Genomic DNA, 27,527 nt, shown 5'->3' with positions numbered 1-27,527 from the left:
TCATAGCTAGTTAGTTTGGAAATGTAAATTGTCTTCAAAATCATACGAATGCTTTACTCAGACTTGGAAGCGTAACTAGCTTTCCATACAAAATATGAGAAGAGCAGAGCATGTTTCGAGTCCCTAACAGTCATTGATTCTCACTTGGGATGCTTATTTACAGGCTAGTGATTTTAGCATGAAATAGCGCCATTTCCCCTTGCTATAACTGCACTAACCTGGATTAAACCCTCGTCTCCTCGTTTACTCCGTCATTTCCATTAGGACTCCTGAATTAGCACAGACACCTGAGATGTAACAGCCCGGACGCATGCTCGCCAGTTCGTCACCTATCATGATATTAACAAAACTCAAGTTATTTAATGGAATGTAGGATGATATATAACTTTATGGCCTGTGTATGTGTTATTACAACGTATGTAGTCGCTATGCCATCGAAAACACGTGATAAACTAACTTCTCATGAGTAATTTTGAGTCACAAACTATACTAAGATTAGTTAGTTAGTGCAAAGATTATAAAGATATACTTCCTGATAATATCGAATGGACTCAAGATTCCATTTCTATTCTATATATTATTTTCTTTGACATAGATATGGACACACCGGAAGCAGTTGCTGGCGCCGTAGTCTTCCACCGCTGGCCCCAAGACCTGGCCCAAACCGTCCTCATATCAGTCCTTCAAGACCACCTCCCCCACAGCAACCCACTCTACAACCGCATCCTCGCTCCCCAAAACACCCTATCCCGACACTGCCTCTTCGCCGCCACCTTCCTCCCTTCCACCTCTCCGAACCCCTCCTCCACCCCGACTATCCTCTTCGCCGACCGCTCCCGCCACACCGAAGCCCAAATCTGGCTCTTCAACCCCCTCACGGCCCTCCCCTCTCTATCAGCTCCTCAGTCTCAAACCCTCAATGCCCACGCCAAAGCCGCAATCGCCTTCCTTCGCGACACCCCGGTCCCCGCCGCGCCAGGCTGGCCTTTCCTACCCCTCCTAAAATTCGGATGCATTCCCGCCCACCTCGCCGACGCCATCACATCCGTTGCGCGCCCGTTCGATGCCGTGAAGCATGACACGAATTGGACGCACTTCAACATCCCATTGGCAGTCCCCCACACCTCGCCGCTGCCGGGGGGATTCAAGATCGCCGCCGTCCCCAGGAAGCAGCTTGGGCTCGTCATAGCAACGAGCGGGATCCCGAGGGAGGCAGAGACGCTGCAGGGGTTGCCTGGGGTGGCTATTTTGGATGAGGGCGGGGAGATGGTTGCTTGGGCGTTTGTGGATGTTGATGGCTCGTTGGCGACGCTGTTTGTGGTGGCGCAGCAGAGGGGGAAGGGGCTTGCGAAGGCGGTGGCGGGGGGTCTTTTGGGGAAGTTGGGTAGAGGGGAGTTTAGGGGGATTAGTGGGGGAGGGAATGGTGCTGTAAGTGGCGATGATGGGTTGCTGCCTTTTGGGCAGGGGAGTGGGTGGGTGCATTCTGAAGTTAAGGAGGGGAATAGTAGGAGCGAGAAGGTGGTTGAAGGGTTGGGCGGGAAAAGGTGTGGAATGAGTAGGTATGTGTTTATTGCTTCCGACTTGATTCCCTAGATTAGGTATTCTCTGTGAATAGGTGGTGTATGTATATACTTTCTAGATATATAGCAGTAGAACTAGACGCTTCAAAATAGAACCATGGTCGTAGATACTATACACAGATCCGAAGCTCATAATCCCTAAATGATATGTAAATAAGTATCAGGTTCCCGCAAGCCGATAATAACAATATTCTAAATAATCAGCTATGCTAAAACGTCGCTCGTCACACATACCTTCGTAACTACAATCCATCCTATCCCACCCACCCCACCTCTCACGAAGCACTGTCCAAGACCCTCACATACGGCGCCGGAAACAGGCCCTTCGCACCCATAAACGACCCGTGGAACCAATCCCCATTCACATCCACAACCTCCCGCACCTCCGCCCCCCTCGGGAACAGCAACTCATTCGCCCCCTCCCCCTCCTTCGGGTACCAGCTCCACAGCGCCACGGCCCGCATACCTACCCCACCATCGGGAGGGAACTCCGTCGTCATTGCCGGGTTACCAGTCGGTGCCGTAGAAGAAACATCATTCGTCACAAGCCGCGCCCTCGTGCCCCCCGCCCAGCTCCACTGTTGAAGCCCTGCATCCGCAGCACCCTGCGTCTTTGCCGGCTCCTCAAAGAGCCCACATCCTCCGACGCGGTCCTGCACGACAACGCGCCGCTGACCCCCCCCCGCATCTTCAAATCCCACAATAATCATACGGTGGCCTTGGAGACAGCGTCGCCAGCCTAAATGACCATTCTCGTTGCTAGTCCGCTTCTTGTTCACCATAGAGTGGTAGCACGTCGTGCAGATATCATAATCCCCGGCTTCGCGCCCCGGCAGTGCTGACGTGCACTGGAAGCAGTGGAAGCGCGTCTGAGTAGGCTGGATGGGATAGTGACACGCATCGCACTCGACCCTGAAGCTTAGCGGCTTGAAGCTGCCCAGCTCCACGACACCCGGTCCTGTCAATAGCGTCGCTGTCCTTGGAGTCTGGTGATCATGGCTGGGGCTCATCGGCTCCGCATCGCGATTATCGGGCTTGTAGAGAAGTGGCAGCAGAGCGTGTGTACAGCACCGTCCCTGGTTCACACAGTTGTTGCAAAATCCCCAGTCTCCCTCATTACAGGAGTCGCAGCGCCAATAACACTCATTTGCCCACTCCTGGCAACTCGCACAGAACGCCCCGCTCTGTAGCCTCCTCGCCGGGTCCTCTGTCGTCAGCGTCCTCCTGCCCTCTGCACCACCAGGCGTGATTCTCGGCGGTAGATAGCGCTCGGCGAACAGCATATGCGGCTTCTCGGCATTGGGTGGGATGTGACCGGCAGTACGGGCTTTCTCCCATTTCGCCCACGCGGCGTACCCGAAACCGAACCACTGCTCGCAGCCGCGACCGGACCGGTAACAGCCAAGACACAGGTTCCACTCGCCTCTGGCGCAGATTGGACAGGAGTAATGGAGCTCGTATTCGATGTGTGATTTGTGGCAGCGGTTGCATTGGATTGAGGGCTCTGGGAAGCGGGGGAGGGATACGCGCTGGGAGGCTGTTGACTCGGAAGACGTGGGGCGGCTGACGGCTTGGAGGGCGGTGGCTCGTTCGGTGGCTGTGCAATGATGGGAGAGTGTCGCGGCTGGGATAAGGCCAGGCTGTGAATCCTGTTGGGTGGTTGCTACAGGTACGGGTGGTGGGGGGTAAGCTGAAGTTTGCGATGCTGTGCGCGCGTGAGATGGTAGAAGCTCAACTGGCGACGCAGCGGTTTCAGCTTCCCCTGCAACCTGGCTTCTCGGAGAGAGAGTCGGTGGTCGCCGTCGACCTGCCGCAAGCTCAACAACGTCAGCAACTGTCGACGATGTTGGCACCGGCTCAGTTGTGCTTCTTGTGTCGACGGACATGAGAGGACGTGTAATGTGTGATGAAGTAGACCGCTCTGTAAGATCGGTGGCAGATCGAGCTGCAGGTCGTCTTACTGGGGATGATGATGGAGCGGGTGATGTGGCACTTCTTGTGCTCCTATTTCCCCCACTAGCCGTCCGCCGTCGTCTCCGTCCTTCATCACTTGATTGTGGTTCGAGGCGAGTTGCACTAGTACGGGGACTTGCTCTCGTAGCCTCATCAGCTTGGCTAGCAGCACTCAGTGATCTAGAGTGTGGAAGTCGTCGCGCTGTCGCCATAGGAGGTGCTGTAGTTGTGCTCTGGCGAGTCCTGCTCGATGTAGCTGATCGATGTTCATTGCGATCGCTCGGGCTTCTATTTCTTGGCTCTGAGGCAACGACTTGTTCAGCCCTTTCTCTCTGGCGTCGTCTAAATGCTTCCGCAATTCGCTCACTGATCTGGTCTTCCTGGTTGACATCGATGTTCTCGAGATCAATGCCGTCTAACAAGCCTTCTTCGCGAATCTGGCGTAGGATCTCTCCCTCCATCTCGCGCGAATCCACATCCGAGGAGCTTATCAAGGAGCGCAGGGACGACTGGTGCTCAATTTGCCTCACAGCAGTTCGATTTGCGTCGTCGTTCCTCCTTCGCGAGTCATCCTGACTTCTGCGAGCTGCTTCTTCGCTCCTTCGGCGTCTCCTCTCTAAAGCTCGAGTAGACTCGGGATGCAATGTAGTTGGTGATGAAGCAGATGCCGCTGCCCTCTCCTCGCGCCTCTCCTCGCGCCTCTCCTCGCGCCTACGCCTGCTCTCACTCCCGCTGTCCTCCTCGGCTCTCCTTCGCTCTCTGTCCGGCCCTGACCCCGCGCGGTCACTGTTTGCCTCTCTGCTAGCAGTCCGGCTAGATGTGCGCCCTGTGGCCCTCGCCCTTTCTTCTCTTCTCCTCCTCCTCTCCCTCCTTTCTTCTGGCAGCTCGACCCCAACCTCCCTCAAACTAGCCATTTGAACCTGCTGTATCAGCCTCCCATCGTCATCCTCCGCCATTCGTTCCCTCAGCGTCTTCTCCCGCTCCTCTGTTTTCGGAATAACATCGTCGCCCGGGCTGTATTTCTTCTTTACATCCTCCTTCTCCTCTGCCGTCCTGCCTTTGTCCGGGTTCGCGGCGAGGAACATGTCGAGGAGCGTCGTGACTGTCGCATTGTTCTTCGTTGCGCGCACAACGGCACGACATGACGGGCAAGTGACGGGGTTGCTGCTGCGCGCGGAAGAGGCGCCGGAGGCACGCGCCGAGTTGAGCTGGAAGGCGAACCATTCCTTAAGGCACGCGCCGCAGAAGGTATGGAGGCAATCGAGGAGGGTGAGGGGTTGGTAGAGGACCTCGGTGCAGATCTACAGGGCGAGCTGTTAGCTAGTGATCAAGATAAACGCGCTGCAAGGCGTCGCCATAGGAGCCAAATGCGAGTAAGCATTGCTCCCAAGCTGTCGTCAGCGTCGTCACGACTGCGGCTTAGCTGTCGAGGCTGAGGTCCGCTTGTGGCCGCTGTGACGTTCGCCTGGCATGAAACAAACGGGTTGTGGCTTCCTCACCGAACATGTCAGCTCCCTCTCCAAGTCCAGTCCTTGGTTTGCGGCCTCCATAGTTATGGTGTCTGTGCTCGCTCGATGTACTCGTAGCGGCTTCAACTTTGTGAAGGTAGGAGCTGATACGAGATGCTCGAAGAGCTCATGGCCATAAGCCGCCACTGGTCTGCGCGTATACGAATTGTTGTGCCTTGCCTGGCGGTTAGTACCATATGCGTATGGAGAACAAAGGAACAGCAACATCATAAATAGTAACTACGAGCAACAGGATCAGGGCATCTGCGAATATCTTCACAATATATTATATCTCCCCAATAAATATTTACACCTATTGCATTACGCACTATAGCCATCCACCAATAATTCCAACACGCACCAGGCGCACATCACCTCGCCTTCTTACTCTCCTCCCTCTTCAGCTTCTGCTCGCTCGCGACAATGACCTCTGTGCGGACATCAAAGGCATTGCAGATATCCTTGTACGAAACGTAAATTGCATACATCGGGATCCAGACCCACAGCGTGTTGAAGAAGAACAGGTACACCCATCTATCACATGTTAGCTTCAGAACCCAGCCTCAACTGCCAGGAACAGGGAAAACTCACGTAAAGACCCAATTGCTCGTATCCAAGCTGGGGCTTCCAGTCAACCACTCCGGCGCAAACGTCATGAACCCGCCATACAACTCCGCGACCGCAAGCGCAATCATCCAGATACTTGCTCTCGCATCCCCGCGCGCGATCAAAATCGCAACGTACGCAGCCACTGGTCCGGCCAGGAGCACCGTCAGAAGCTCGATGCTCACGACCGTCGCGTCGGCGCCTCCCCATCGCGAATCAGCCTGCGCGTACACCCTCCACAGCGCCGCGAGGTGGTTCTCTGGGCCGCCGAAGTTCGAGCCATAGAGACGGTCCGTGTAGCCCAGCCAGTTCGGCGCAGCCGTGGCGAACGACGGCAGGGAGACGTACGTGAAGAGCGCGTTGTAAAGGAAGGAGCCTTCGAAGATGAAGTGGATCAGGGCATCGAAGGCGTGCCAGATGAAGAGGAATCGCAGCGCGCAGGAGGTGCCGCGGCGCAGTGTGGCGAGGGAGAGGACGTAGGCGGAGACGATGAGGGCGAGGACGAGTGAGAATGAGAGCACTGTTGTGCGGTCTGCGAGAAGCTCCGCGACGGAGGTGGGCGGTTGAGAACTCATTGTTGGCGATGCCTTGTGTGTATGATCCAAGAAAGCTTGATGGTAGATATCTACTATAGCCGGTGAGGCGATGCTGGTTGTTGTGAGTGCTTTTGGGAAGAAAGTACTGTACCCAAGTAAATTAGGGGTCTTTGAAATACCCCAGACCGATGGGAAGAACACCAGTCCCGATGCACGTGCGCGGTCCGCAGCACAGCTCATGTCTCACCTAATGAATTGAATTTCAACGACTTCATTTCTATCTATGAATATCTACTGCTAGTGCCCTAAGCAATACGGCAACGCCTAAAAAACTTCTCATAACCATAGAGTTTTAACTCCATGTCAACTCCATGTCAACTCCGTAATTGATCCCACTCTACGAAATGCATGACTGATAGACCCATAATCATCTACTAAAAAGCGCCCCAAAACCATGCCTCACATATCTGGTCCTCCGTGCTCAGGTCGCGCATCACGACCCATACGTCTATTCCAAGCCGCATTGCGTGCACCGAGACGTCTTTCAGCTTCTTCGACCTCGGCTGCCGCGCGACGTGCAGCGGCACGGGCAAAGCGCCCGCCTAAGCGGCCAGGGGCTACCTGAGGATTTGGTTGTCCTTGTCTTGCACGAAGAGCAGGCGCACGAGCAGGAGCAGGGCCCGGGGGAACTAGGGCAAGACGGAGGACGAGTGGTCCATCGTTTTGTGCCGGTGGCGGGTCTCCAGGATCACCTCCATGTGCCCCGTCGGCGATTGGGTCTTGTTCAGGCTCAGCTATAAGAGGTTGGGGTTCAAGGCGCATGCCCTCAATCATATGTAATTGGCCATCGATATGGCCGGGGCCGTCATCTTCAGAGCCATCGTCTGAAAACTCATCCTCATCGGGACGGTGGTCCCCGCCCGCATAGTTGTATCCGACATCATTTCCATCACCACCTTCGAGCTCCCACAGCCGTTGATAACACCCTGTTGTCTCGGTGTTGTAGTGCTGGTATGGGTTGCCCACATCCAACCAGCTAGAGCACAGGTAACAGAAGTGAGTACCACACCGCTGGCATATCATGTGGTTGCATCCGTGGGTTTTCTGTGCAGGCACTGCACATGTAGGGCAGGGTGTAGTGTGGTACTTGATGTATTCCAGAGAAGCTTTGTCCTCAGCGCTGAGCTCGTTCGTATTCCGTGGCGGCCCACACAGCACATACTCCCCGTGCCAAGTCTGGAGGCACCGACTGCAAAAAGCAAACAGACAATCTTCACAAACACGGAGAAGGTTGGCGCGGTTTGGAGGCTTGGTTGGGTCAATGGTTGCCAGCTCATCATCAGATTCTTCGTCCGCCTCTTCGTCGGCAGTAGCTGTTACAAAGGTTGGCGTTATTATTGGCTTTGTGTGCTTTTTCGATCGTGCGGCTCCCTGGCAGAAACTTCTTGGGCAGTATACCGTGCTCTTGTCATTCTCAAGTTCGATCTTGTGTCTCATGGTGACATACCGTTTAACCATGTCGTGTTCCAATGGGATCAGAAGAAGCTCACTCGGTAGCAACGTAACATTCGGCTTTCGTTTTCGCCCTGATTTAGCCAACTCCTCTTCGCGCCTTTTGGCACATCCCGGGTCAAGGCACTTGACCGAGTCGAGATCGCCTTCGGTAATGGCATTGTTATAGAAGTCCTGCAGGCACTGGCGGCAAAAGACGTGCCCACAGTCATTCAACTTGTGACAAGTAGTTCCTCGTTTCGGTTCTATTTGCCGTCAGTAACAGGTTACATTCCATCAATATCGTCAAGTCACTTACCCAGGCAGATCCCGCAGTTGTAGCTTTGTCTATCAAATTCCGCTTGCTTTGCGGATTTATCCTGATCAAGAAGTTCGATCTCAAGGTCAGGAGATAGTTGTAGATGTTCTTCCCCGTCGAGGAGTCCAAAAGCCCCAAGAGCAGAGTCTTGGATGTGATCTATGAACAGGTATAGCACCTGGTCATGCCCCATATCCTCCCAGAACTCCTTGCACTGCCCTAACAGCTCCTGTATTTTCCCGCGAGGGAGCCAGTTTGGTGTCGCAGACAACTCTAAGACTGGAGGGTTTTCAGCAGGGTAGCCGTCGGGTAGGGTAATTCCAATGTGAATGTTGGGCAGGTAGCTCAGTCGATGGATCTGGGGCTGTCTGTCGGCTTCGATGGGCGATTTATCGGACACATCTTTAAATACAATAGGAACCGGCTCTGAAGGCGCAACGGGTAGCTCTAAAGTGGCCGTAAATTGTTTCTTCTCGTCTATAATAAGCTCGGGAAAGATTGCTTGGAGAGCAGAAAGCTCCATAGTTCGCTCGTCATCTTCGCTGGCGCTGGCCATCGTACCAGTTTCCCCCGAGTCATCCGCCATTGTGAGATCGTCTGTATAGACTGTCGAGAGACGACATTAGGGCGGAACTGCAACCATGCAGGGCTTTAGTAGAGACAAATAGATAAAAGATGGAGGAAATGAAAGGGAGTTTGGATTCAGAAGCAACAAAGGCCAGTTCAAAGATCCAGAGGTGGCGGAACTTTTTGACGTTGAAACTATCGCGATTAGATATCCGCTATCGTTATCCGCCCTCGTCTCCTCCCCTCCCTCCTCTGGAGAACGATGTCTCATACAAGCCGAAATATTTAAAAGGCAGAGAACGATAACATAGTGAAGAATGACGAAGTGAAACGATTTTTAGTCTTTTGATGTCTTTCATCAGGCCGGGAAGTGTTATTCTCGCCTTCTCAGGGTAAGATTGTGTGAGGGACCTCCTAGTCCAGACATTCCAGACATTCCAGACATTCCAGACATTCCAGACATGCCCGGTCTCTCGATCCTCAAAGGTGACGCTCAATACTCCGCTCAGACATGTTATGCGCGCAGCAATACCTAGGCATCTTTCATTCAGCTTCCATTATTCCCTGTCGACACCGGAAGAGCTGTAGCTCTTCCGGCCTCCCCGCGCATACATGCATCTCTTTTGTCAAGGAATGAAGTTGCTGCTTGTCAGTGCAGGATCTGACAGGCGAGACAACGACAACCGCCGGTATTTCCGTCGCCTCGCCTTGGCTCTATTCGTCCCACATCTAGAACAAGGTTTGTGTTATTCTTCCCAAGGGAACATATTTGAATTTGACTTTACCCCCTGATTCTAGCATGTGCTTCGAACATAACGGCGCAGTTCACCTACTCGCAAATGCAGGGAAAGAAAGGCTCGACGGGTGTAACGGACGGATGGGTGTCTGTTCTGCCACGCTACTGCATGTGGGCGTAGTCGAGGCCGCTGGATCGGCCTAAACAGGGGTATTTCGAACTGATAGTGCGTCCTAAGCCCTGCTAGAGTAATACCTGGGATAGGCACTTATCCCAAAGTATAGGTATGGGAATACTTTGGTTACTGGGACAGGCCCTATTAGAGAGAGTGCTATGTATGGCACAGGAATATGCACCAACCGTGGCTTCAAAGATTGATTTGTGTTTGTATATTTTTTTATGAGCGAAACTCCCCTCTGTTGATGGCAAAGTCCGAGATTGCGAAGAGCCATGACGAAATATACAACGCCGGGAAATTTGAAAGTCGAGAAATATTCGATTCGCGCTGTAGATCAGCATTGGGGAGGGAGAATAGCATTACCGCCAGGGGTTCACGGGCAAATCGGATGCGTCTGCGTCCGATAATCACAATATTTCACTTGTACTCCGCATCTAAAGCTCAGCACATGATGCCTAAACCGGACCGTTGGGCGCGGGGGGGAGAGACAGGCTCAAAGGCCCTGACCGACTTACCATCCCCACCGCAAAATGAGTCGTTTTGGGCGACTCGTACTCTCCTCCAGTGGTCGTAGCCAGTATCCACGAGGGAGCACCGGGATTCTCGAGATTAATTGGCATGGGTTATCAACCTTGGCAACGGCACAGGGCTCTCCTCGTTTCCTTACAGGCCCCGTCAGCGCCAATATGCTGGCCCCGCCTCGAGACACAAAAGTGTCTCGAGTGTAGCGGCGGGTGGCACTTGTAAAAGGGGCTTTTCACGATTTGGGGCTGGTTGGCGATTTGCTATGAGAAATGCCCTCCACGGGTTCGGCCAAATTGGACACCTCTCCACTCCAGGAAGGCGGCGTCAGGGGCAACAAAAGCTGTCAGTATGACCCCACCCCAGCATTGGGTCTGTCTATTCACAACAGGTCTCACCTCACCTCACACCACACCCCCCATCCTCACCGATCGATCCCTTAAACGTGTCTCTGATGGCTCTAAAAACCGACGTTTCTCCGCCCATGGCTAGGCGTCTTTGGGCCGAGCTCGGGCAACTTGTAAATAACTGACCACTGCGCTTGCTAGGTTTTTTTGCACTACTGATCCCCTCTTTCATGCCTCTCAAGAGACATAGCGCCACGTGCTATCCCTGTTCGGGGCATACGTACTTTCAGACGAGAGCCCAGCGCCAATGTGGTTGAAGCGCCTTCTACTACTCCGTAGGTTTCAGGGCGCCATACAGTCCGGTCCTTGGTACCGCTACTCGAACCTATCCTCGCTGTTCTGGAGATACGAAGACTGTCATCTGTTCCTGGGGGCGGCCGTTCTTACGTCAGGAATCGTTGCTAATAGCGCGCAGCAGGGCCCATCAACTCTTCGAGAATGTGGAAATGTGGACGCTTTAAGTGTATGCGCGACCTTCCGCAATACCGATATCAATATGCATTCTTCTCCCTGGCCCCTTTCCTTCTTTTGTTCTTTCAATTTAAGAATAAGGGTAGCGTTCCGCCAGATAGCATTACAGACATCAAGCAAGATATAATAACTCGAGCCGTTTCATTTTCTTGTCGCCACTCCAGCGGCCAATTCGGTTTCCATCTCCTGTTTTATTATTTGTCTCTCCCACCGCCACTCGCCACTCCTTGTCTGAAGACATTTTGCGACTGATCCCTAGCGGCTAGAGTTGCCACTGGCATGCACAGTGGTAGCCTGTGCCCAGACACCCATCACCGCTCTAGCTGTTGTTACTTAATCCCAGAGTGTCGGCACGCCTCATCCGGGACTTCCCTTCCACCTAAAACAGTACCTAAAACAGTGTGGAGCTCCCATTCAAGCTTCTCCAATGTCAGCGATTCTTGTATTGTTATGCTTAGGTATCTAGCCTCCTCTTTCTTTCCACGTTTCCTGCTCTTCGGCCGCCTTGCTAGTTAGTCCAACCAATTCAAGACATGTGCGGGCGTCGTTCACAGCATTCTCACTTACGATGGAAGATATAAAACCAGAGGAGCCTGGGTCGACTGGAACTTCGTTATGGAACGGCTGTCGAGTCCCCCTCCCGGCGCCAATGTCGCTATTCTCTCATCATTACGAGCAGAGTGCTCCAGTATTTGAACCACAGGAAGTACTATACAGCAGTAGCGCAAAGGACCCCTACAGCCCATCGACCCAACACCAGCAGTCACAGCAGCAACCACAGAATGACATGCTACCGCGCCGAGGCAGCGAGTCTCTTGGCGTTTTTGGGGTCCCCAAGCTGAATCCCGGATTGGCTTCCCATCGTAGCTATCCAAGCCTTAAGAGGCCGCATGATTCGTTCGAAGAGCACCCGTACGCCAATGTTGCCTCTTCACTGCACGAAAGCATACCGGAGTTCGACGATTCGACGAAACCGACGATTCAATCCGACCATCGCCTACTGTCGTTTGAGCCGTTGTTGCCACATAGGCATACGGTCCTAGACCAGTATGGAAGGCCCGCCAAACTGGATGTTGTTGCGCAAATACATGGCATGTTCTTCTTGTCTGAGATAGCAACTCATGCTGGCGACAACATTATCATGCAGCCGGAACTCACTTGCTACCGGCGCAACCTCTTCCAGATATCAGGTTCAATCACATGCCCAGCAGGGCCTCTGTCAGTCGTCAATGGCCACGGGGAGTCCATATCTACTGTGTCGCATGAGATTACAGTTTCAGCTACAGAATCTGTGGATGGACATGTTATCCGACTGATTGTTATCCCCTGGAAGACCCCACCAGCAAATTCCCCAGATCACCCATCTGGCCAAGGGCAGGAGCCAGCGGCTATATCAATCGACAGCCTTGGAAACGAAGACAAGAACAATGAGACGGTCTCTCAACAAATAGCATGGAAGAGGCTCCAGTTCCGTGTTGCAACAGCCAACAATGGCCGTAGGAAAGAACTACAGCAACATTTTGTCTTGCGCCTAAAACTAATATCCACGCTGGCCGATGGATCCAAAGTGTCCACAGTCGAATCGGCAACAGCGCCCATTGTGGTACGCGGACGAAGCCCCAGGAACTTCCAAGCAAGAAAAGAAATACCGCTAGTAGGATCGTCAGCTTCGCTGAGGGGCCATAATTCTCGTGTGTCTCCATCTCAGAAGAAAGATCCCTTGATGGCGGATAGGCCTGGCATTGCGAAGCCTACGATGATGGATTTACCGAAACGCCCATTTCAGTTCGATAATGGCAACTTTCCTCCGTCTCCTCTGATAATCCACGGCGGGTAAGTAGCATACATAGGTTAATAATGTAGAAATGTATGCTGACTAGAAATTGATAGCTATCCACAGTGGAATCAAGCGCAGCAACACTCTGGGCACGCCGCATCCGCCACAGCGACGTTTCCGCAAACAAGCAACAGCATATCTGCATACCATAACGAACCCCAAAGAATCCATGCGGTCCAGGATCCGTCCTCGCATCACGGACTGCCAGAGCTAACCTCACCGATTGAGTCTTCATCACGGCATTTCTACTCACCCCCAACGTCGTCACCTGCGCAATTTGACCCTAACCCGCGTCCGATGAAGTCTCCACGACATACGGAGGTGCCCCATAGCTCGGTTTATCGGCCATTCGAAACCTCGTATGGAAATAACCTTGCGGGCAACCCAAATCGCCTGTACTATCCTCATGCGCCAGCTCCACCGCCGTGGTCAGGCACCGAGCCAGATGGGTCAAGCTATAGCACGGCTATGAACCTACCACCCCAACAGCCACTCCAACATCCACCCCATCAGACAGAACATGAGCGGCAGCCATCCCCAGATTACAACTTTGCTTCAGAAGCATACGTTAATGCTAGGGATGACACCCAGAATATCGGATACACATGGAGCGCCGCTGGCTGATTCATAATACGCCACATTCCAAACATTTATCAATGAGAAAAAAAACAAGTACGAGCCACGATATACCCCTTTGTACCATAGCCGGTTAGCTATCTACTCTAAAATTAGCGTTTTGACGTCCGTTTTTCGATTTTTTAAAATATTAATCTTCTTGTTCCTCGCCATTTTCTTGTTCTATAAGCGATGATATAGCTTTGAGATGCGAGCATTGTCCAGCGTCGGAGTTATAGTGGCATACAACTGAAAAAGGGGAAGGTTTTAGGGGGGAGAGGAGCTCAGCGTATTGCCAATTATCATTATTAGGCGAATCTGTGTCCAGCTTGAAATTGTTTACTCATCTTGGGTCCGGTGCAGAGGTTGGGGGGAAATGTATTTCATTACACGGATGGTGAATAGGGGATATAACGGATCTCTGAGACGAATCTTCCATACCTACAGAACAATATACTGACATACCCGTCGCGGCGGGCCCAGAGGGGCTGTCCTGCGCCGGCTCGTTCTGTCTATTCCATCCATCCACCCGTCTTATCATATTCATACTGGGTGAGCTACCGCACATTGTGCTTGAAGCTTGGTACTTATTAATTATCTGATTAAACTGCTGGAAGTGAAGTGCCCCATGTAGAAACCAAATATACTCTATCAGACTTTATAGTCTCTGAAGCCCCGCATCACTTTACTAAGCATTAGTGTGCGGTTGGTGCTGGTCGATTATCCATTAAAATTTGGCGCTTGGGCGGGAAGGCTGGCGCGGCTGCTTGTAATCGTAGCCTTGTGGGGAACTTCACGCAATCAATCAAGGATGTTGTCGGCTGGGTAAAAACTCCAATACTCAAACAATTTCAACAGCCTCCTCTTTAAATTCAAACATCGGAAGGACCCATGTTTGATCTGCCCGACGCGAAGCGGTATGTGCTCAATTTCAATTGCCACGGAAAAACTGGAAGTGCCTGATCTGACATATCTACAGCGTCCGTCGCGACGACCTATACAACTCCGACGACGGCAATGAAGATGCCGCTTCACCGATCGATGACTCTCGCGCGAAGCTCCTTCAAGACCAACTCGCGCAACTCTATGGCCCCATAACCATTTCGTCACAGGACCCTGTCGCTCCTGGTGGCACAGAATTTTCGCCAGATGCACCGCCAGCAGAGGCAGAAGACGAGGAATTCGAATTCAGATTATTCGCTCCCTCCACCACAGCGGTCGCCTCGAATGGCAACCAATCCCAATCTTCCAAACCTGACGAAACGGCTACCCAACGAATTATACTATCCAATTCAGATGACGAAGATCTAGGTGATGGCGCGTTTACCGTACCACACAGGAGGCTGAGCTGGTATATCGCCGCACCAGCGACAGGAACGAAGAAAGCGGGGTTTGAAGAGGCAGCTGTGAGTGCGGATATGGTGCAGCGGGAGAGAGAACATAGGGCTTGGGCTCTAGAGAAGCCATGGAGGGTGACAGTTATACGAACGGGCTCAACATCAACCTCACAACCTGAGGCTGCACTGGCAGCCAAGTCAGTCAGCGTGCGGACTGCTGAAGGAGACGGGAAGACTAAAAGGTCAAAGCCGAATAAAAAGCGACGCATTGAAGTTAGGGTAAGAGAACGAGCTCTTGCTGAGAAGTTGGAAGCAGAGCGGTTACGGTGTGCGAGAATGGAAGAAGAGAAAGCGAGCAGAGGTGCCGATGACGCGCAGAAGAGGACAGCGCGGAATAGAGAGAGGAAGGTAAAGAGGAGAGAGAGGGAGAAAAGGAAGAAGGCAGCTGCGGCCGCTGGGATGCCTGAACCCTCGGGGGAGGCAGATAGTGGAAGTGGAAGTGATGCGAACTAAACGGGCGACTAGTTGGAGTGCGAACCACTTAGAAATATAATTGGCTTGCTGCGTATAACCTTATAACAAACATGATATCAGTGTTCGGCGGATCGTATCCGGATCTGATCCTGAGCCCTCACGGGTAAGATCATGATCCGTCTGATGTTTTGACGGATAGATACGGGTTATATCCGGATCTTCAGGATAATGAGGCTTAAAATATAAAAATAGAATAGATAAAATAACTTATATAACTACTCTTCCCCCTCGTCATCAGCATCTTCGGCTTCACTTTCTTCAACCTCTAGTATATGACCCCAATCTCGTAAACAGAGTAAATATCGAAGCGTTTCAGGAGAGAGCCTGTTCCTTTTCTTCGTAAGAATATCAGCTCCATTACTAAAGACCCGTTCTGATGGAGCTGATGTTGCAGGAATTGCCAAATGGTCTCGAGCAATTGCAGCTATAATTGGATATTGATATTGCTTTGCTGCCCAATATTGACGATATCTGTTGCTGGACCTGGCCGGGGCTCAACAAGCCAGCGCTTCCATTCTGGTTCTTGGTAAATACTATGAGAGAGATATAAATCGTCGTCGGAGTCAGGTTCTGTAGGTAATTGTCGTAAATCAGCCTCAGCTTCCCTTTTCTCTTCTTCAAGATAGTATTGGCGGTCTCTATATTGAATAAAGACGTCGTGGAACTGCTGCTTAACCCTATTCTGTTTGACTTCTTCAGTACTGCTTGGCCAAAGACTGTTGAATACGTTAAGATCGCAAATTGTAGCTACCCCTGAATGACTCCATCGTTGATTCGTAGCAAGCGTATAGTACTCATTAAGCTACTTATGAGCAGCGATACAAGCTAGGCCGATCGTTGATGATATACCAACTTCCTTCTGTAAAGCCTCAAGCTTTTTTATCATCATTAGATACTGAGGAATTGCGAAGTTGAGCATTGGATATAAGCTTGCTTGTAGCTTTTGCGACGGCTTAACAAATATAAAGAAGAAATTCTGAAGAGCGTGGAGCGTTATCCAATCCTCTGCTGTAAGAGCGATACCTCTCATACTTAGATCCATTTTCTGAGTAGCACAGATCGCTGTAATTGGCGTCTGTAGCTTAATAGCTGTTGAAACCATTTCGTACGTTGAGTTCCACCGGACTGGCATATCGAGTGATAGTTGTAGCTTCTTAAGACCAGCTGCTATAGTCTGCTTTTGAAGAGCATCTTTCCATTGCCTTCGATTTCTGAATACATAGATATGTCTTCGTAGCTTACCAAGAGTATTCTTAACTTCAATATTACTATCGAAGCTTACTGGAATCCGCGCAGCTCCCTGCTCACACCGATAACTCTCAACTTGCTCAGCAGGGGCCGCTTTTAAAGTCTTAAGAGCATCTTGAACAGCAATAATGATAATATGGGCTATGCATCGTACATCTCCTTCCTTGACTCTAAACGTCCAGGGTTGTTATGTTGTAACTTCCTGGTCTCTGGCTATTTTCTCATATTTCGCAAGCATAACAGTATTAGCTGAGGCGTTATCCCTTGTACAGGTAAAGACAGCTCCTGTAATTGTTGAGCTAGATATTCGCCGCTATGGATAGGCTCTTGAAGATGTACAACGTCAAGTACTTTAGATTTCTGTTGCCATTTATCGTTGATCCAGTGTGCAGTAATCGCAGCATAGTCTGTATAATTCCGTGCAGACCATGCATCTGTCGTTATTGATATCCGGCCTCCTCTCTTAATATGAGAATGAAGCTCAAGTTGTAGCTGGCCTCGGTGATATGAGAACTGACGCTGTAGTTCTTGTTGTAGCGTACGAGCTGATATTGCCATAGTTGTTGGGCTTAAGAATTAAACTAATCCACGGAATGAATAGCTTCAACAAGGTGTATCGATAGATTATTCAACACAATGAACTGTAGTAATAACTCCTTATACTTTGAAGGATTACCAGGTTGCTTTAGTAGAGCTGATGGGCGTGGGTTGAAGAACGATGATGTACAGCTTGACGCACTAGACGGATGTCTCTTCTCATTTTTAAGGGCTATGATACTGTTGAATGCTTTAAGGAATAATGCCTCCATAGATTACCGGTCGACGATTGCTTTAATTCTTGTGGCGGTAGTGAATATCCACAGCCTGGTTGTTGGCATATCATTTTTATGGTCGGAGGCCGAGTATCAAGTAATTCCCGACGATATAAGCCCTTTGTGAAGAGCTTCGACGATGTCGGTGGTAGTACTACCCTTGGATGTTGAGGTAGATTAATCGATACGTCAACTGCTTCAACTGAAGGCTGAATAGGGATAGGTTGAGGTGGAAGATGTGGTAACGATAGCTCTTCTATTTGAGAATAGCTCTCATGATCTGACGGCAAATCTGATAATTCCGAGTCGCTCATTTTTACTGTAATCGTCACATTACGATGGTATTTGAACCAGTATTACAGAATCAATTCTACGTCTATTATGTGGCCTTGGCTACTCTTGGCTATTCTTGGCATTATCCGTAAGATCCGGATATATCCTCAGATCGTACGGATAGATCATAATTATGGCGGATAGGATATATCCGGATCAGTATCCGGATCAGCTCAGGTCATACACGATCCGTGCCGAACACTGCATGATATTGAGTGGGTCTAACTTTAAATATTACACCAAGGGTACAATACAGTTTTTTACAATTATATGACAAAATTTACAGTCTTCCCACCCTTAACAACAATAACCTTCTTCGCCCCCTTGAGCTTCTCCACAAGAGGATTACTGCTCGCCCGAAGCGTTATTTTGTCTACAATCCAATCCTTCAAAACATCTCCCTTCAACTTATCGCTTGGAGTCTCGATTTCAAGTGTGAATTTAAGCTTTCCGTTGACTTGTACCGCACATACGTGACGGCTACTCTTCAGACTCTCTGCCGTACCATCTTCTACTGGGAAAGCCTCCATTAAAACCGATGGTACAGATGTGGAATCATGAAGAATTTGCCATGATTCTTCAGCGAACGCTGGGGTGATGGGCGCTAGCATCTTGACCAGCATTGCAAGTGCGTGGACCTGCACAGGCGAGGACTCCGGGAGGTCGAGAACAGTATTCGTTAGGCCCATTAGGTCAGACACGACTGTATTGAGCGCGTATGTCTTTGACAAGGATTCGGTGATGGAAGTTATCGTATTCTGCACAGCGAGCCAGGCGGCGGCCTCCTTATCCCGGAGTGCCGACGAGGTCGGATCGCTAGGCGTGTTGCCGAAGTGCACTTTAGGGTCTGCGGGTAGCGAGGAAAGGACACCACGGTTGCGCTCCATCCTCTGATGTAGGCGCCGCAACCAGCGAGTTACGCCGCTTATCTTCTCCTCGTCCCACTCGAGAACATCAGTGGGTGGTGCTTGGAATAGCATATGGGCGCGGGTCGCATCAGCACCGTATTTTTCGGTGCAAGTGGCAGGGTCGACACCATTGAACTTCGACTTGGACATCTTCTCGTACGTAATGTTTGCTGTCTGGCCTGTCGCTATGATGATGGGCTTGCTGGGATTCTCCATGTCCACTTCTTCAGGCTTCAGGAATCGTCCTGTTAATGGGTCCGTGCAAGTCTTTCCGTGAACCATGCCTTGCGTTAGAAGCTGCTTAAATGGCTCTCCAAGCTCCAGCGCGCCCGTGGGCCAGAGTGGCGTAGTTGACAGGAATTTAGAGATGAACCTCGCATATAGTAGATGCAAAATCGCATGCTCAACTCCGCCAATGTACAAATCAACTGGCATGGTGGAATCAGCACTATCTGCCGAGAAGGGATTTTCTGTGTTGTGCGGGTCTGCGAATCTCATAAAATACCAACTCGAATCTACAAACGTATCCATGGTGTCGGTATCACGTTTAGCTGTATGACCACATTCCGGACAAGGTGTGTTGACCCAATCATGCGCCTCTTCGAGCGGGTTTCCAGCTTTACCACGTAACCAGTGCCCCTCGACAGAGGGTAATGTGACTGGCAATTGATCAACTGGCACTGGAACAGGGCCGCACGAATCGCAATGAATGATGGGAATAGGGGTGCCCCAATAACGTTGCCGACTAACGAGCCAATCTCGAAGTCGCCATGTTTCTGTTGGTTTGGCGGCTTCTCCGTTGTCAGCAAGTAGCTTGACGAGGGCGTCCCCTGCTTCGGCAGACGTCTTGCCGGCATATTCGCCGCAGGCGTCAGTCAAAATGCCAGGATGGAGAAATGGCTCTGACAGCGACGAGTTGGATGCTACCTCTACCGGCTCCGATGCCGACCGAATAACAACTCGGACTGCGTCTTCCGAGTTTTGCTTCCAGAATCCAAAATCTCGATTATCGTGCCCCGGCACACCCATAACGGCACCATGACCGTAATCCCCGAGTACATACGGAGCTACATAAATGGGCACGGAGGCTTTCGTTGCGTCAGGCGTTTTTGGGTCAAATGCTAGAGGATTGATGGCTCGTACAGATGGGAGTACGTAGCCTGCTTTTGAGTCGGCTGCTAATGTCGGCATGGATTCTAAGAACTTTTGCAGCTCATTGTCTGTTTTGGCGAGCTCGATAACCAACGGGTGATTGGAGGCTAGTGCGATGTATTGGACCCCAAACAATGTGTCCGGTCGAGTTGTAAATGGTTCGATGCCTTCATGGCTCTGCTTGTCAAAGGATAGCACGGGGAAACGAACCTGGGCACCCTTTGATCTTCCCAGCCAGTTCTTCTGCATTGAAACTACCCGCTCCGGCCAGCGCCCGTTTTTTGCAAGGACATCAAGATCCTCCAACAGAGATTCCCTAAATTCTGATATCTTGAAGAACCATTGTTTCAGCATTCTCTTCTCCACTTTGGCGCCTGATCGCCATGAGAGCCCATTGGAGTCGACTTGTTCGTTTGCTAGAACTGTTTTATCAACGGGGTCCCAATTGACCATGCTCTCTGCTTGGTAGGCGAGACCACGTTCATGAAGCATGAGGAATATGTGCTGGGTATGTTTATAAAACTCTGGGTCGCAAGTCGCTAGTTCCTGGGGCCCGATGGTCAGATATAATCCAATATACGTTCCACGTGGGACTTACTCTGCTCCAATCCCAGCTTCCGTTCATTCCCTTCAGCTGATGCTTCATATTCGCAATGTTATCCTTGGTCCAGACAGCAGGGTCAATCCCTCGTTCGATGGCTGCATTCTCTGCCGGAAGCCCAAATGCGTCCCATCCTATGGGAAGTAGCACATTGTAGCCTTGCATGCGCCGAAAACGTGCCAGCACGTCCGGTATGGTATAGTTGCGGAAATGTCCCAGATGGAGATTCCCAGATGGGTAGGGAAACATTGGCAAAATATACATTTTCTTCTCATCATCTGAGGGCGTCGTCACCGGCCCCTCCCTCTCGCCCCATATATGCTGCCATTTCTTGTCCAGGGCGACTAAGTCAAGCTTCGCAGCATGGGCATATGTCCTCTGGGAAGCAATAATAATATTGTCGAGTTGGCTGAAACTTGAGCTCCGCGATGCCGCCAGCCTGCCATGGTGTCGCCACGAGACTAGCTGAGGCTGGTTCCAGCCAATTCGAGATATCAGAGCCTTGCGCATTCTTTTCGCTCACGCATTGCGCGGCTTGGTCGTTGCTGATGGGTTGTCGCTGTCAATAATTGAGCCTTGTAGGTTCCGCGCCTTGAAAGCACGGACCAACTCTTAGTGTCCAAGAGCGGCACAAGCCCGCTATCCATATCTGGTAATTCAAAAAGGTCCCTGTCAAGGCACGCTGCAAGAACACAATAAACAACGCCCTTTGGTTCAATCGACCAGACGCGCCCACTTCAACAAATCGAAAACCGCCGCCGGATTTGTTCGTTTTGGCTACATATATCAACCTGCACGCGCGCAGCATGAATGGTGGGTGCATGATTGGACGCCAAACAAGACCTTCTAGGTCAACCTTTACATATTCACGAACGCGATGTCTCGATACACACAAGTAAACTACGATACCCGCGACTCTCTTGAGCTTGCATCACTTGCCTCGTCTTTGCCAGATGGCCGCGCCTCTACAGATTCGAGTTCGTTACAAGGCGTCTCCTCGTCGCGGAAACTTTCACTGGAAGCCGAAGACCCCTTAGATACACATAACGCCGCGGCAGATGGCAGACCCGCGGGGCACAATAGGACATTTTCTATGTCATCCGCTTTCGAATTCACATCCAATCTCTTCCCGTTATCGTCAACCACTGCCAGCGGATATGCTCGAATAGGAGAGGCGATAGCCCCGTCGGCAACAGGGTTAGGTGGGGTGTCATTGGAGAAGCACAAGACGTTGACATACTTGAACGGGCTGTCGCTGATAGTCGGTTTGATCATTGGGTCGGGGATTTTTTCTTCTCCTGGCCAGGTCATCACCAGAGCGGGCTCACCGGGAGCATCTCTGATTATATGGGTGATCGCCGGAGTACTGGCGTGGACGGGGGCAGCCAGTTATACCGAATTAGGAGGCGCAATACCACTCAACGGGGGCCCACAAGTCTATCTATCGAAGATATTTGGAGAGCTGTTTGGATTTTTGTTCACATGGTGCGCTGTGGTTGTGCTGAAACCGGGCTCAACCGCCATTATTGCCATCATTTTTGGGGAATACCTGGTGCGCGCGATTGTTGGCGCGGAAGCGGAGAGTGTCAATCCATGGATTAACAAGGGCGTTGCGTTATTTGGGCTGTTGTCAGTGACGTTTATGAATTGCTTATCCACGAAGCTAGGAACACGCATTGGGGATATGTTTATGTTCTTGAAGTTCATTGCTTTACTGGGCGTTACTATTATTGGGATCGTTGTGGCCATTACCGGATACTCTGCATCAGGAGAAGCAAATCGCGACTGGAAAACCCATGGATGGTTTGAGGGTACGAGTAGAGACGCCTCTTCGTGGGCTGTTGCTCTGTATTCGGGGTTATGGGCCTTCGATGGCTGGGATAATGTACGTTGTTTTTTGCTAACTCTAGAACTTGCAAATACTAACTGTTATAGACCAACTATGTTGTCGGAGAGTTCCGTAATCCGGGCAGAGACCTTCCTCGAGTTATACATACGGCAATGCCAATGGTTATCGTGAGCTACTTGTTGGCCAACGTTGCATACTTCTTCGTTCTTCCTCTCGACGCCATCAAGTCCACCAATACCGTGGCTGTTGTCTTCGGTGCTAAGGTATTTGGCACCGCAGGTTCTCTGATTCTTTCCCTTATCGTCAGTGCGTCTTGTCTTGGTGCGCTTAATGCCACTGCTTTCACTAGTGGCCGGCTGGTCTACGCTGCTGGCAAAGAAGGATATCTACCATCTATCCTCGGCAAGGTCGGTGTGGGCAATCAAGTCGAACATCCGTCACTATCAACGCTGCGGACACGGTCTTGGTTGTCAAAGAAGTTGGCCGGTCTGTTCGGCGACAGCGAGACGGGGCTATTCTTTACACCCGTCAACGCACTGGTGTTCAACGCGCTCATCGCAATTGTGTATATCATCATTGGCGATTTCAGCACACTTCTCACCTTCTACGGCGTGGCGGGGTACACCTTCTACTTTTTGACGGTGCTCGGCCTAATCGTTCTGAGGGTCAGAGAACCACATCTGGAACGTCCATATAAGACCTGGATAAGCACGCCCATAATATTTTGCTGTGTAAGTCTGTTTTTACTAAGTAGGGCTGTGTTTGCTGAGCCGCTACAAACCCTTATTGTTGCGGCATTTGTGGTTGTAGGGATTCCGATATATTACTGGCGTATACGGGGTAGAGATCAGGTGTCTCGGAGGCAAGCGGAAAATGGGGAAAGGCCGTGGTGGAAGTTCTGGAAACGCTAAAATAACGAAGATAATTGTACTGTACATATACTGTTATACCCATAGATCACCTATAGACGCAATCAGACGTCTGTTGTCATATTTAATTTATCGAGTTTGCGAGCATTGGTGTTGGAAATTTGGGGGAGGACGACCGTGGGATTCTGGGTTTTTAGCCTCCCTACGCCACGGTTGGCGCACGGCAAACTGGGCTGATACCCGACTGTAACACAGTTGAGGCACTGAGGGTTTTGGCGGTGCTCCCAGAATTCCCATATATAGCTACGTAGGCCCATTAGATAGTGTAATTTAATTCAATTTAATTCAATTCTATATACTGTAGTCTACTGTCGAGTTTTCCTGCCCGTTGCGCAAAAAGCCCGAAGGTCCGGGTCACCAAATACGCCGCACGATTTGCGCGCGGTCGGAATATTTCGGTCCTTCCCACCAACAATTGGATGGCATCGTCAATCATCACGTGACATATTTTACATCCCTCGAAGAAGCTGTGAACGAGCATCTTGTCGTGGTCTTCGACATCTTCGACATCTTCGAACAAGTTTCATTGCCGGTCGGCGAATGTATCACCTCGAGTTTTTGTTCCACTGCCTTGTCCCTGTAGACGATCAATTGTGATCTGAGCGTCGCGTCTCACACCCATGCGTTACCGTGTGCCGCGACCAACTGCGACAGCTCAGGTTTGAAGTTCCAGGGCACCTTCGCCTTGACTCACCATACCCGAACAGAAGCTTAGGCGACGCCCTGATCCGTCTGGATTTCAGACGACCAAGGGACTTGGGGGAGTTTGAGACGCCGTCACGTTTCGGAATCACCCCGACCACAATCTTGACAAACTCGAGACTCGCAACGTTGAAGACTTTGAGCAGGCATATTGCCAATGCCCCATGAATGGCCATCCGCATGGGTCTGGGCTTATCGATACATGCACAGAGAAACACTTTGCCCACGATGAGACGCACGAAGGCGTGAAGATGGCGTCAGCGATGGACTATCAGATAGATTGCTAGGCAGAATGCGACCAGAGTTTGGATGCATTCTGCACTATTCCACGTTTGGGACAAAAAAACTACCTGGAAAGGGCATTCCAGTTTATTTTGGAAGATAGCACAATAACCTGGAAGATCCCCACCAACGTATCCCACCCCGCCCGCGTCCAAAACCTTGCCATCGCGATGGAAAGGGGCAGGCTCGGATTTCGAGTGACCCGTGTGCAGGGCCCTCGAACCTATTCTATCGTCATAGCCCCCTTGCCACAGTTTCGTTCTTATAATGCATTCCTCCCATATGCCCAGAAGACCACACAGCCTGGTGCTTTACGTTCTTTTTGTTGGCGACGTCGATTATTCCCTTCTGTCGGCTTCATTGCTTTAACTAACATTTGTCACCTCTTCTGCTGGCTCAGGACTTTCGTTTCTTGTTACAGTTCATCTTCGCCAACTAGCTACTTCTCCTCGAGACAATATCTCACCCTGAGATTATCACTACTAGAAGTCCTTTTCACTCTCTATGACAGATACAACACACATTGCTCTAATGGTCTTCACAAGCGGCAATACACTTTACCGTTAGGCCAGTCACTCAAAGGATCACATCTCGACTCGGCTTCAACATGGTGAATGCAATATCTTGGCTAGAAAGAAGAGCAAGTGATGCGATCGCAATTGAGATATGGCAGGCACAGATGGGAGAGGGTAGTGACCAAACAGAAGCACAAAGACTGATATCAAGTCTTTTCTTCGAGAACAGCAAATCTATCCGAACAATTACAATCATTTTAGCAGCATTCAACGGCGTCGCCGCTTTTGTCACTGCTTTCAGCATACTTTACGACTGCTATTGTACCTCTAAACGTTATGGGAACACTTCGAATTCTAAGTATGACTTTCAGGATGCTCTCTCGATCCACTTAGCTTACCTCTGTTATAGGAAGTTCTTCCTTTGGGCGATGCATCCTGCAGATACATTTCCACTTGTGCTCGCGTTGGGTATCGTTGTTCAGGGATTTATCTTTGCGATTGCTCAAAGTTTTGGTCTGGAGTCCTTGATGATTGATCGTTGCAGTACTATCGCACAATTTGTATTTCCCGGTACGTTACCAAGCTGCCACTACGAGACTGTCGCTGACAATCATAGCAATATTTTTGCCTTCATATATTCATATAGTGTTTGGTGTCGAGTGCGCAATACGATCCTTACGAAAGGAGCCTTTTAAGCCGAGAGGCAAATACGACGTAACGATATGCATATCTGTCATTGCCTTGATGGCTATTGGTAGCTGGATACCAACACAGATTAGCAAACAGCCAAACCACTGTTTTGCATCATTGATGTGGTTTGTGACAAACTTTGGCATTGCTGGACTCGGCATTCTCTGTTCTATCGCGTTTTTCGCCATTTCTAGTTCAGTCATCATCTGCTACCGCTTGTCGAGACACAAGGCAATTGACCAACACCAGCGTATTGCAGCATCTCGGGTGGTGTACTATCTTATCCTAAAACTGGTTGGACTCGTGAGTGAGCACTATTATATGATATGGGCCAGCCTAACGATTTGTAGGCATTTGTAACACCTTGGTTTGTCAAAATGACAATAAAAGAACCAACCATTCTCACGGCCATGATGGCAGCGGTGGTTTTGAATCTCGTGGGCCTCATGACGGGAACGTTGCAGCTGTTCCTACGAGTAAACACTGCGACCACGTCCTTTCGACCAAAAGGAACCCCTGGTTGGAGCGGAAAGAAGAACGAGATAAGAATGTGGGGCCCCAACGACCTCGGATTCGGTGGACACATATTACAACCATTATCTGGCCCCCAGAGCCCTGCATCTTCCAGCAGTGAAGGGGGCTTTCCCCGTGAGAAATACTGGCCGTCAACCTCGGAATCGTCACAAAGCCCCCGTCGTTTTGATATGGCACCAAAAGACACCAAATTATCTTTTAGCAATCCACCTCCCGTGACACCCACAGGGCTCCCATCAAGGCCAAATCAGAATATTACCACTGGGTCCTCACCGCCTCGACTACAGAGGCATAAGCAATCTCAATCATACTCCCTATTTCCGAATGAGCAGGCGTCTACAAGCCCGTCTCGCTCACAAGAACCAAGCTGCATCATCTCAACCACTAAGCTTCCATCCACGACCTTCACGCTACCATCTCCTCAAATAAAATTTGACCAGTCAGCCGAGCTTCAACCCCCACCGCCATTATTTGTTCCTCGCGGACACTGGAGAGACTCATCTATGGTTTCTTCTGCAACAGTACATATTGGGCTTCGACTAACGTATATGGATGAAGAACCGTGTCCATTTCCGACAGATGCTCAGAAAGCAGCACATGCACAAAGTACGGGTTCAAAAGTACTACCTAGGTCTAAATCACCTGCGTTGCAGGTCCAGACCCAAAATTTGCCATCACTGCAGTTACAGTTGGGAAATGAACGTCTGTCACCTCAAGAGAGAGCAGTTAAGATGAAGACTCTGCCCCCGGGACCACTACTTAATGAAGCGCGGATCGCGGAGAGTGTCTCTAATGACCCCGAGAGTAACGAGCCACGGCTATCACCTACGGTGTATATGCCACGGAACAAGTCAAAAAAGCTCCCTGCAGAACAGGATGAGAAGCCGAGGGCAAGTAAGGTAAACTGGATATGAGTGTTATGAGTTATGGTGTTCTTCGATTCTTTATGGGTATATAGGGAGCGACAGGGAGATATTGGATGGGTGCATCAGCGGATCTACATCAGGTATTCGAAGTTTCTGCTTCACTTGCTACGGCTGTGTTTGGATACTAGATAGGATGGACAGATTCATGGGTGTATATAAATGTAAAAGATAGCGGCAAGAGAATTGAGGAGGTCTATCTCGTATGGCAATTCACGTAAATTGGTTATGGGTACGAAACTTTGTGCTTCCTAGACCTTACAAACTCGACAATCTATAACTGTTTTCGAAAGAGTACGATTGTTCAAAAGCCAGTTCAACTACCCTCACAACCTCTTCCTGATATTACCAATCTCTATCAACAAGTACAACAAGCTGGGAATGTACACGACTCTATGGATCTTTCGAGCTTTTTAAATCCAGTCGATGAGGATATACAAGAGTTAGAGGGGTGGGAAGATTTTCAGGGGGGGGATGCTATTCTTGAGGATATCATGTCACAATACGTCCCAGATACCACTCAAGATGATGAGGAAGAGGATGAGCCTTCTTCACAGCCTGTGCCAACTACAAAAGCTGTGATTAACGCCATTCAAGTTCTGATTGAGTTTACGGAATCTGGGAATAGTGACACCTCAGAAGCACCAACATTCTTACGTTCTTTTGAACGTTTTGAGAGACAGTTAAGGCTCCTTGAAGCCAATTCACAAAGGCAGGGGACATTAGACTCATGGTTTATGTAAATAGCTTCAATTTTTAATTTAATCACGTGTAATACATTTACTCGATATATGCATTAAGTCGATATATTTTTGTGGATCCGAGGCATCGACTTATCGTATTTTTACTGTA

General features: G+C 50.3%; 9 protein-coding genes across 9 annotated transcripts; 5 read left to right on the top strand and 4 right to left on the bottom strand.

The window, feature by feature from the left end:
• The first annotated feature begins 139 nt into the window (after positions 1-139).
• On the top strand, positions 140-1,774 carry VC83_07770 (uncharacterized protein). The gene is made up of 2 exons (XM_024471335.1): positions 140-415; positions 468-1,774. The coding sequence occupies exon 2, from the start codon at positions 598-600 to the stop codon at positions 1,591-1,593; it is 996 nt and encodes a 331-aa protein (XP_024320985.1). The 5' UTR covers positions 140-415; positions 468-597; the 3' UTR covers positions 1,594-1,774.
• On the bottom strand, positions 1,775-5,312 carry VC83_07769 (uncharacterized protein). Its single transcript, XM_024471334.1, has 2 exons — positions 5,033-5,312; positions 1,775-4,834 (listed from the first exon to the last, which is right to left on the bottom strand). Exons 1-2 carry the CDS (start codon positions 5,270-5,272, stop codon positions 1,856-1,858), a joined length of 3,219 nt encoding a protein of 1,072 aa, XP_024321081.1. The 5' UTR covers positions 5,273-5,312; the 3' UTR covers positions 1,775-1,855.
• Positions 5,313-6,423, bottom strand: VC83_07768 (uncharacterized protein; the record flags this gene model as incomplete). The annotated part of the gene is made up of 2 exons (XM_024471333.1): positions 5,313-5,575; positions 5,633-6,423. 2 exons carry the CDS (start codon positions 6,421-6,423, stop codon positions 5,413-5,415), a joined length of 954 nt encoding a protein of 317 aa, XP_024321082.1. The 3' UTR covers positions 5,313-5,412.
• Positions 6,424-6,452: 29 nt separating this feature from the next.
• On the bottom strand, positions 6,453-9,023 carry ITT1 (translation termination inhibitor protein itt1). The gene is made up of 2 exons (XM_024471332.1): positions 7,994-9,023; positions 6,453-7,940 (listed from the first exon to the last, which is right to left on the bottom strand). Exons 1-2 carry the CDS (start codon positions 8,577-8,579, stop codon positions 6,643-6,645), a joined length of 1,884 nt encoding a protein of 627 aa, XP_024321079.1. The 5' UTR covers positions 8,580-9,023; the 3' UTR covers positions 6,453-6,642.
• A 745-nt stretch (positions 9,024-9,768) lies between these two features.
• On the top strand, positions 9,769-13,951 carry VC83_07766 (uncharacterized protein). The gene is made up of 2 exons (XM_024471331.1): positions 9,769-12,707; positions 12,765-13,951. Exons 1-2 carry the CDS (start codon positions 11,443-11,445, stop codon positions 13,333-13,335), a joined length of 1,836 nt encoding a protein of 611 aa, XP_024321080.1. The 5' UTR covers positions 9,769-11,442; the 3' UTR covers positions 13,336-13,951.
• Positions 13,952-14,009: 58 nt separating this feature from the next.
• On the top strand, positions 14,010-15,371 carry VC83_07765 (uncharacterized protein). Its single transcript, XM_024471330.1, has 2 exons — positions 14,010-14,243; positions 14,306-15,371. Exons 1-2 carry the CDS (start codon positions 14,218-14,220, stop codon positions 15,174-15,176), a joined length of 897 nt encoding a protein of 298 aa, XP_024321077.1. The 5' UTR covers positions 14,010-14,217; the 3' UTR covers positions 15,177-15,371.
• A 2,408-nt stretch (positions 15,372-17,779) lies between these two features.
• NAM2 (Leucyl-tRNA synthetase, mitochondrial) lies at positions 17,780-20,804 on the bottom strand. The gene is made up of 2 exons (XM_024471329.1): positions 20,249-20,804; positions 17,780-20,196 (listed from the first exon to the last, which is right to left on the bottom strand). Exons 1-2 carry the CDS (start codon positions 20,759-20,761, stop codon positions 17,857-17,859), a joined length of 2,853 nt encoding a protein of 950 aa, XP_024321078.1. The 5' UTR covers positions 20,762-20,804; the 3' UTR covers positions 17,780-17,856.
• A 44-nt stretch (positions 20,805-20,848) lies between these two features.
• VC83_07763 (uncharacterized protein) lies at positions 20,849-23,283 on the top strand. The gene is made up of 2 exons (XM_024471328.1): positions 20,849-22,136; positions 22,187-23,283. Exons 1-2 carry the CDS (start codon positions 21,129-21,131, stop codon positions 23,009-23,011), a joined length of 1,833 nt encoding a protein of 610 aa, XP_024321075.1. The 5' UTR covers positions 20,849-21,128; the 3' UTR covers positions 23,012-23,283.
• Positions 23,284-23,327: 44 nt separating this feature from the next.
• On the top strand, positions 23,328-26,879 carry VC83_07762 (uncharacterized protein). Its single transcript, XM_024471327.1, has 4 exons — positions 23,328-24,886; positions 24,938-25,098; positions 25,145-25,521; positions 25,569-26,879. Exons 1-4 carry the CDS (start codon positions 24,621-24,623, stop codon positions 26,664-26,666), a joined length of 1,902 nt encoding a protein of 633 aa, XP_024321076.1. The 5' UTR covers positions 23,328-24,620; the 3' UTR covers positions 26,667-26,879.
• The last annotated feature ends 648 nt before the right edge of the window (positions 26,880-27,527 follow it).

This window comes from Pseudogymnoascus destructans (genome assembly GCF_001641265.1).
Source record: "Pseudogymnoascus destructans isolate 20631-21 unplaced genomic scaffold scaffold_22, whole genome shotgun sequence".
Lineage (NCBI taxonomy): Eukaryota > Fungi > Ascomycota > Leotiomycetes > Thelebolales > Thelebolaceae > Pseudogymnoascus > Pseudogymnoascus destructans.
This window is presented reverse-complemented; position numbering and strand designations above follow the sequence as displayed.